The 9,996-nt window shown below is 41.4% G+C and overlaps 1 protein-coding gene across 1 annotated transcript; it reads right to left on the reverse strand.

Moving 5' to 3' along the window:
• Positions 1-710: 710 nt before the first annotated feature.
• On the reverse strand, positions 711-4,448 carry OR5A1 (olfactory receptor family 5 subfamily A member 1). Its single transcript, XM_067751654.1, is given in 4 exon segments — positions 711-1,084; positions 2,698-2,878; positions 2,880-3,338; positions 4,428-4,448. Coding segments are annotated over 4 exon segments (1,035 nt in total).
• Between the last annotated feature and the right edge of the window lie 5,548 nt (positions 4,449-9,996).

Here is a 9,996-nt window from a genome sequence, read left to right on the forward strand (position 1 = left end):
ATGTCCTTCAGTATTTGCTTAAATAATTTTCCAGTAGCCACAATGGGAATCCAAGAGGGATAGCTCAGAGAGAGTGTTTAATGGAGTAGGCATCTTGTTTTGCAGTTTATCTCAACTACACATAGTGTATCTTTTTGGATTCTTCCATATTCTAATGATAAGAGCTATGCTCTTGTAAAAATTCAGGGCTGTTTGTTGCTGAACGTGGAAGGCAACATTTGGGTAGAGCATGGGCTCTGGAGTCAGGAAGACCTGGGTCCGAATGGGAGTTCTGCACCTTACTTCCTGTATGACCCTGGGCATGTCGGTTTTTTGTTTTTTGTTTGCTGGGACTTCGCTTCCTCATTTGTAACCTAGGGATAGTGCCATGTGCATCGTAGCACTTCAATGTGTATTTAATTAAATAACTTTTATGCCCGGTACATAGTAAGTACCCAATAAAAGGCGCTTGTAATACCAATTGTGAGAATAGGTTATCTTGGGGAATTTGTTTGTTTGTTTGTTTTACTGAAGTAATCTCTTTCTCCTTTTGACTATCCATGTTGGGGTCAGGAGACAGATGACCACGAGGAACGGTGAGAGAGTCTGGCAGGAGTCTCCATTTGCAAAATGCACACAAAACATCATTTACCTAAAGCCAGAGGTGGAGGTAGGTGTCATGGACCATTTAAGTCTCTAGCAGTTTGGAGAAATATGTTTTCAATCATGAACTAGGAAAACACTTTCTTCTTCTCCAACACCTTCCACAGGGCATCTTTGATCTCTTTGCTCCTCAAACCATAAATGAGAAGCTTTAGCATGGTGATCACCAGCAAACAGAACACAGATACCACCTCGTCTCTGCCGAGTAAGCAGCTGGAGCTGGGTCGCAGGTACGTGAAGAGGGCCATCCCAAACAACAGAGTCACGGCCGTCAGGTGCGAGGCGCATGTGTTGAAGGCTTTCCTTCGACCTTCCGCGGAGCAGATCTTCAAGAAAGCAGCCACTACGTAACTGAAGGAGCTGACGAGGATGAGGAATGGTGTGTCCCCAGCAGTGACCACCGCGAGGAACTTGCCCGCTTGACGGAAGAAAGTGTTAGAGCGAGAAAGTGCCAGGACTCAAAACCAGAAAATACAGATCAATGGAATAGGATCGAAAGCCCAGAGGTAAACCCACGCACATATGGCCGCCTTACCTTTGATAAAGGAGGCAAGAATATACAGAGGAAAAAAAAAAGAATATACAGTGGAGAAAAGACAGTCTCTTCAATAAGTGGTGCTGGGAAAACTGGACAGCTACATGTAAAAGAATGAAATTACAACACTCCCTACCATCATACACAAAAATAAACTCAAAATGGATTAGAGACCTAAATGTAAGGCCAGACACTATAAAACTCTTAGAGGAAAACATAGGCAGAACACTCTATGACATACATCACAGCAAGATCCTTTTTGACCCATCTTCTAGAGAAATGGAAATAAAACCAAAAAAAACAAATAGGACCTAATGAAACTTAAAAGCTTTTGCACAGAAAGGAAACCATAAAGAAGACGAAAAGACAACCATCAGAATGGGAGAAAATATTTGCAAATGAAGCAACTGACAAAGGATTAATCTCCAAAACATACAAGCAACTCATGCAGCTCAATATCAAAAACAAAAAAACAACCCAATCCAAAAATGGGCAGAAAACTTAAATAGACATTTCTCCAAAGAAGATATACAGACTGCCAACAAACACATGAAAGGATGCTCAACATCACTAATCATTAGAGAAATGCACATCAAAACTACAATGAGATATCATCTCATACCAGTCAGAATGGTCATTATCAAAAAATCTACAAACAATAAATGCTGGAGAGGGTGTGGAGCAAAGGGAACCCTCTTGCACTGTTGGTGGGAATGTAAATTGATACAGCCACTATGGAGAACAGTATGGAGTTCCTTAAAAAACTAAAAATAGAACTACCATATGACCCAGCAATCCCACTACTGGGCATATACCCTGAGAAAATCATAATTCAAAAAGAGTCATGTCCCAAAATGTTCATTGCAGCACTATTTACAATAGCCAGGACATGGAAGCAACCTAAGTGCCCATCAGCAGATGAATGGATAAAGAAGATGTGGCACATATATACAATGGAATATTACTCAGCCATAAAAAGGAATGAAACTGAGTTATTTGTAGTGAGGTGGATGTACCTAGAGTCTGTCATACAGAGTGAAGTAAGTCAGAAAGAGAAAAACAAATACCTTATGCTAACACATATATATAGAATCTAAAAAACAAAAAGAAAGAAAAAAAATGGTCAGAAGAACCTAGGGGCAAGACAGGAATAAAGATGCAGACCTACTAGAGAATGGACTTGAGGATACGGGGAGGGGGAAAGGTAAGCTGGGACGAAGTGAGAGAGAGGCATGGACGTATATACACTACCAAATGTAAAATAGATAGCTAGTGGGAAGCAGCCGCATAGCACAGGGAGATCAGCTCGGTGCTTTGTGACCGCCTGGAGGGGTGGGATAGGGAGGGTGGGAGGGAGGGAGACACAAGAGGGAGGGGATATGGGGACATATGTATATGTATAACTGATTCACTTTGTTATAAAGCAGAAACTAACACACCATTGTAAAGCAACTGTACTCCAATAAAGATGTTAGAAAAAAAATAAATAAAGATAGCTTCACTCACATGAGGAAAAAAAAAAAAAAGTGCCAGGACTGGTGGGAGGTCACAGAAGAAATGCTTGACGATGTTGGGTCCGCAGAAGTGGAGCTGAAACATGAAGCTGGCTTGGACCAGGGAGCTCAGGAAGCCACTGACATAGGCCCCAACCACCATGCGTGTACAGAGGCCCTGGGACATGACAGCAGTGTACAGCAGGGGGGCTGGAAATGGTGGCGTATCGGTTGTACGCCATAGAAATCAGGAGGAAGCACTCAGTTAGACATATGCTGACAAAGAAAAAGAACTGAGCAGCACAGCCCAAGAATGATGTGGTCTTCTGCTCCTGGAAGACGTCAGTGAGCATTTTGGGAGCCAATGCAGAAGAGTAGCAAATGTCAACGAAGGACAGGTTGCTGAGGAAGAAGTACATTGGTGTGTGTAGGTGGGTGTCACCTCTGATCAGAAAGATGAGGGCCAGTTTCCAGGCGAGGGTCACAAGATAGATGCCCAGGAAGGTCACAAAGAGGGGGGCCTGGAGTTCTGGATGGTCTGCAAATCCCAGGAGGATGAACATGGTCACTGACGAGCCGTTCCAGGCCTTGTGGACATGTTTCCCACGGACCACAAGGACGAGACGCAGACCTGGGATAATAATGATACTCCACAGGGCAGGCGATGTCTGCAAATCATTAAATGCACGAGAGGAAGGGCAGAGTATTACAGGAGGTTACAACCTATGCAAAGATTCTCTTTCTCTCTTTCTCTGAGAAGGCAAATATCTTAAATATTTGCTTTTTAACATAATATAATATGGTTTATATGAACTTAAACTTTGGATTCAGATTCCTGTGATTAACTCCTGCCTCTACCTTTTAGTAGCTGTGTCACTTTGGATGAGAAGTTAACATCTCTAGGCTTCAATATCCTTATCTTTAAAAAGGGTGACTTTATCTACTTCACATATTTGTTTTAAGAATAAAATAAAGCAAAGTGTATAAAGTGACAGACAATAGTAAGTCCACAGTGAAAACAGTTTTGTGTTTCCCAGGGGAATCACGCCATGCCCTGAAGTAACTATTTATCTGACATTATTCCAGTTTCAGTATTGGAATGGAGAAACCAACAGATGGACAGTATTCAGCTCTTCACTTGTGAAACAGTCAATCAGACATTTTGAATGTTTTTAATCCAAAGGATTAGGCCAGATGTGCATAGAAATGCTCTTAATTGTCAAATATTAGATCTGAATATACTAACGTGGTTCCAGTCTCAAATTTGTGTTCACTCTGAGCTCTCTAAGCTGTTCGTTAAGAATGAGGACTCTAGGGCTTCCCTGGTGGCACAGTGGTTAAGAGTCCGCCTGCCAATGCAGGGGACATTGGCTCGAGCCCTGGTCTGGGAAGATCCCACATGCCGTGGAGCAACTGGGCCCATGCACCACAGCTACTGAGCCTGCGCTCTAGACCCCACGAGCGACAACTGCTGAGGCCCGTGCGCCTGGAGCCCGCGCTCTGTAATGGGAGAGGCCATTGCAATGAGAGGCCTGCGCAGCGTAGCAATGAGTGGTCCCTGCTCGCCGCAACTAGAGAAAGCCTGCGCACAGCAACGAAGACCCAATGCGGCCAAAAAAAAAAAAAAAAGTGGGCTCTGGATTTGGACTGCCTGGATTCAGTTTCCAGCTTTACTACTTAATAGATGTGTGATCTTGGACAGGTCACTTGAACTATCTATGACACTCTGTAAAATTAGAGATCATAATAGCACTTACCTTGTTATTAGAAACTATCATATCTATATATCTATCATCTATCTGTCATCTTTCTACTCTCCTTTAGGACATTCCTGGCCCATAGTAAGCATTCTACAAGTGTTTGTTGTTGCTATTGTTTAAAACCTAAATTGCAAACTATCCTCGACCAAATTCTTAGAATTTTCAATGTATGAAGCATCTTTCGAGATCGGGGACTTGATTCCATTCAATCCACATCTGTAAGAATTCCCATCACCACCTCACACATCCACACTACATCTCAGTCCACATCAATCAGAAGAGAACTCTGCCATTGGTCTCTGAAGCTGAGGTCCTGTCCCTGCAGGAGACTCTAGGAAAAGTGTGGTCAGAGGACTTGGCGGCTCATGGTGAATGACCCTTAAACGTTTGGAATATATCTTGATTCTTCTTCACGTCTTTACCTAAACAATTTGGAAATCAACCAAATTACCTTAACTGTCTTTTAAGCCATATTTTCAGCCTATTCTACCTAACTCTTAAAAATATAGTAAATCCCACAAATTTCATTTACTTTTCAAAAACAAAATGTTATTTTATGAATTTTAAAGCAATATGTGAGAACTGTAAAATAATTTGATCAGCAAACAACCGTGAAATACTAAACCTAAAAATCATGTGCAATTCCTCATCGACACACAAAACCCCTCCAAACTGGAAATTATGGCCTTCTAGCCCCTGAAATAAAAGCTTTTAATATTTTGGCCTGTTCTTCTCATGTGCAAGGATATGTATATATGTGTGGGTGTTTGTATCATAGTACACAGACCCTCTATAACTTACATATATTATAGAAAACATTCTAAGTTAGTAACTTCACAATTTGGGAAGTAACACTTTCTCTATTTGCTCTGAATTTTTCTGGCTCTCTTTAGGAGTGTGACCTCATTTTAATATCCCCAGTTTTTCATAAATCATTCCATATCTACCCATTGCCAGTCAAGGTCTCATTGACCTTCTTCACTTTCTTCTTGGTACTTGCACAGAGAGATGCCCTTAGAATTGGGGTCCACCTTCTTCCCTCTCAATAGTTCCTACTACAGATTTTTCAGTGCTAAAATGCTCAAATTTGGATAGTGAGACAGTGTGAACCTCATTTTAGCCATCACCATGCCATCATTTGTGCAGTTTAGGAGATCTCTCACAATGCTAATCTTACCAGTGTGGTTTTAAGATTTATCCTATGTTCAGAGGTTATGCATCTGTTTGTGAGAGGTATGTAGAGTTCTGAGAATCAAGAGAGGATTCTTTCCTCTTGAAGAAAAGCAAGGGACCCACAGCAAAGTTTAGCATGGTCTGCCACAGGTGGAGAGTCACATGGAGAAACTGAGAGCTAAACAGAAACAGCTGTGCTGGAGCCCTCACCCAATTCTGAGTAGGGGCCACCATTTAGCAAGTTAGGGACCTGAGGTTCGTGGTGTGGTTCAGGTTGTTTGGGGCAGCTATTCAGGTTAGCAGAAAAGGGATAAGGTAGTGGTTATGATTCTGGGTAGGCTTCAGGACAAGCCGGGTTCTAATCCTGACTCTGCCACTTGCCAGTGGTGGGATATTGAAAAACTCATTTCTCTGTTCTGAGTCTCACTTTCTCTATTAGCAAAACAGGGATAACAGTGACTACGGAGTTGTTTGAGGATCAGTTAACAGAGTTGTTTGAGGATCGCATGAGACAATGTGTGAAAGGTTCATGGGTCCTGAGATAGAATGTTTGCTTAATAAATTGGCACTGTGATTGCTATCAGCACTGAATTTTTTTTCTTTTTTTTTTTTTCAGTACGCGGGCCTCTCACCATTGTGGCCTCTCCCGTTGTGGAGCACAGGCTCCGGACGCACAGGCTCAGTGGCCATGGCTCACGGGCCCAGCCGCTCCGTGGCACGCGGGATCTTCCCGGACCGGGGCACGAACCCGTGTCCCCTGCATCGGCAGGCGGACTCTCAACCACTGCGCCACCAGGGAAGCCCAGCACTGAATATTTTAATAACCTTAAATAATTATTTATGAAACTGAGCCTTTATTGGAAACAATTCCTCCTCATGTGATAGGTTAAAGTATGCTTTTCTTACAGAAAAAAGGAGTTCACTGATGGACCATATAGGATTGTAAGAGGTGTACAGGGGTGAGGTTGCAGAATTTGACGATCTGGAACTTGATGTGTCAACTGAAAGTCTGTTTTGAATGTTACCATTAGGAGGGAAAACTTTCATATTTAAGAATGAAATTTTCCATCCCCAGAAACAGAAAGTGAAGCTGGGCATATTGAAACAAGAGGAGAAGCTTATCCAGGGTTTTATTCTCACATATGGATGCCCTGAATGTTATTCTAGACCATTAAATGGAAGTTATCTTAAGCGTTTATGAAGCACTTTACATCGCTGAACTCTGCTCACAAACAGGTGCTTCTTCCCTTGAGAAAGGAAATCTCCTTCATTCTTGCAGCAAACTCTGGGAGGTTCAGTTTGGTCTGAATCTGGACTCCCTATGATCCTGTGGTGTAGATATAATCAACACCAAGCCTATTTTACAGAGCTGAAGAGAGCTTGAGGGGCTCAGTGACTCTGTTGGATTTATACCTGCTGGGGCTGCATCTCTGTGAATAACACTAGCCTTCAAAGCCATGGTGAAGAGATAACAGTGCAGTAAAATGAACAATCTAGCACGTGGAAGACAGGCAGAGACTGATGGGATCTGGTAGCACTGATTTATAACTCAACTCATCTTTTATGAAAGATCTTCAAGAAAGTGTTAAATTTTATCACTAACTATGCCTAATCTGAGTTTAACAGATGCAGTTGGGAATGCAAGAAAAAAAATGCAATAATGACAAGGAAAACCTCAGCCAAACTAGTTTTCTGTGATCTTGCCATCCTTCCTGAGTTCATGAGGCCTCCTCCCCTCACTGGGCAAGAGCCCAGTGCCCTCAAGTCTTGCCCTTCTAGGTCTGTCTATCATCTGGATGTACAAATGATTGACGGGACTGAATGAGTCCCTCTCCATGTAAGGTGAGAACTCAAAAGTGCCAAGACATTAAGATTCAGATGGCAAAATTCAAGTCGTCAGTCAGAAGAGAGAAGAAAGTTTTCAGAGGTCTCTGCATTGTCTGGAAAATCTGCTATGCAAAGTCTGCCCCAATTACAGCCCTTCCAGACAACTTGTTAATAATTGGGGCCGTGTTCAAGGGCATAGAAGTTCCTTCAGAAATTTTATGTCTGCTTAATTCTATTCCTAGTTGCAAGGACTTAATATGGTTCCAGATGCCCATCAAAGGAGCACTAAGGAGAATCAAGATTGGGGCTGAATTTGGGCAAAACAGGTAGAATTGAGAGGTACAAGGGGAAAAAACTGAAAGCCAAATAACTCTTTCATCATCTACATAGGCTCGTAGATCTAGGGTGCTCTCTAAGGTAAGATTAATATGGACATGAATATGAAAAGTAAAAGATGAATGACTGCACTTACCCCTCCCTCTTGTTGTGTCTGTCATTTAGCTTATACTTGTCTTGCGTTCTGCTTTGGAAGGAGCTAATCATGCTTCAGTACCTGCTTCCAGTACCCAAAGTGCTAACAAGTTTGAAGAGCAAGTTTGAGGTTGGTTTGTTCACCAAAGATAAAAATATCCACTTGTTGCCTAGAATGTGTGTTTGTGGGGAGAAAAGTAGAGGGAAAAGATGTATCGGGAGAAGAAGGAGAGGATGTAATCTTTAAGAATCTCTTCTGGTATCAACTAGTGTCTGCATTTGAGGTCATTTTGGAAGTTTTAAAACCTGGGGTTGGGGGTGAATTTGAGAAAAAGGGCTTTTTCTCTCTCCTTGGAGATGTTTTATTACATTTGCCCTGGAGGGTCTTTTTTTTTTAAAGAGAAAGGAATGTATCACCCAAACTTCACAGATTTGTAGTTAAGTGGTCTCTGGGGTGGAATGGAGAACACATATTCACATAAATGCTCTGAAGACAATGCTTATTAAGCTCTATCCCAGTGGCCAGGTCCTCCGATCCCCCAAGGCTAATCAAGATCTCTTCTGGTACTTGGTGATCAAACTCAGGATAGCAGCAGAACACAAAGGATAAGATAAACACTTACTCTGTAGAAGAAAACATGATTGTATATATATATATATTTTTTTTTAGAAAGTTACTTCTTGTTTATATCTATATAATATATACCCCCAGAAATAATTGTATTGTGTATACACGTTGCATATAAGTATGCAATGTGTATATACACATGTATTCACATTTACTTTCTTCCACTCCTTCATAGAACCTCTTTGGCCTGAAATATGTTAGATGAATGGGAACTCAATCTTATCAAGCTCCTACCGTGTGCTAAGCTATGCGCTAACTGTGCTGGGTGCTTTATGTGTGTTAACTTACTAAATACTCCAAAATCCCCCTTGAAGAGGAGGAAACCGAAATTTGGAGAAGCTAAATAAGTTGCTCAAAATCTTATAGTTGCTTAGGGATTGGTTCAATATTTGAACCCATGACTATGTGACACCAAATCCTGCATATGAATATATGGTACATGTTGTTGTTTTCTTTATTATATTTGTTGTGATGATTGTGATCAGTGGTCTTTTTTAAAAATAAATTTATTTATTTATTATTTATTTTTGGCTGCATTGGGTCTTCGTTGCTGCGCATGGGCTTTCTCTAGTTGCGGTTGAGCGGGGTCTACTCTTTGTTGCAGAGCATGGGCTCCAAGCACGTGGGTTTCAGTAGTTGTGGCACAGGGGTTCAGTAGTTGTGGCTCGAGGGCCCTAGAGCACAGGCTCAGTAGTTGTGGCGCATGGGCTTAGTTGCTCTGTGGCATGTGGGATCTTCCCAGGCCAGGGCTCAAACCCATGTCCCTTGCATTGGCAGGCAGATTCTTAACCACTGCGCAAACCAGGGAAGTCCCGTGATCAGTGGTCTTTGATGTTACTACCATGACTCACTGAAGACCCAGATGATGGTTGTCATTTTTTAGTAATAAAATATTTTTATTTTTTAAAATTAATTAATTTTTAAATTTTTTTTTGTATCTTTTAAAATATTTTTAATTTTTATTTAAAAAAATTTTTAACATCTTTATTCTAGTATAATTGCTTTACAGTGTTGTTAGTTTCTGCTGTATAACAGAGTGAATCAGCTATATGTATACATATATCTCCATATCTCCTCCCTCTTGTGTCTCCCTCCTATTGTCCCTATCCCACACCTCTAGGTGGTCACAAAGTACAGAGCTGATCTCCCTGTGCTATGCAGCTGCTTCCTACTAGCTGTCTATTTAATATTTGGTAGTGTATATATGTCAATGCTACTCTCTCACTTCGTCCTAGTTTACACTTCCCCCCTCCCCCGCCACCACGTCCTCAAGTCCATTCTCTACGTCTGTGTCTTCATTCATGTTCTGCCCCTAGGTTCCTCAGAACCATTTCTTTTTAGATTCCATATATATGTGTTAGCATACAGTATTTGTTTTTCTCTTTCTGACTTACTTTATATGACAGACTCTAGGTCCATCCACCTCACTACAAATAAATCAATTAAAAAATTGTTAATTTAATTAAA

The sequence above is a fragment of the Pseudorca crassidens genome, chromosome 9, assembly GCF_039906515.1.
Source record: "Pseudorca crassidens isolate mPseCra1 chromosome 9, mPseCra1.hap1, whole genome shotgun sequence".
Classification (NCBI taxonomy): Eukaryota; Metazoa; Chordata; class Mammalia; order Artiodactyla; family Delphinidae; genus Pseudorca; species Pseudorca crassidens.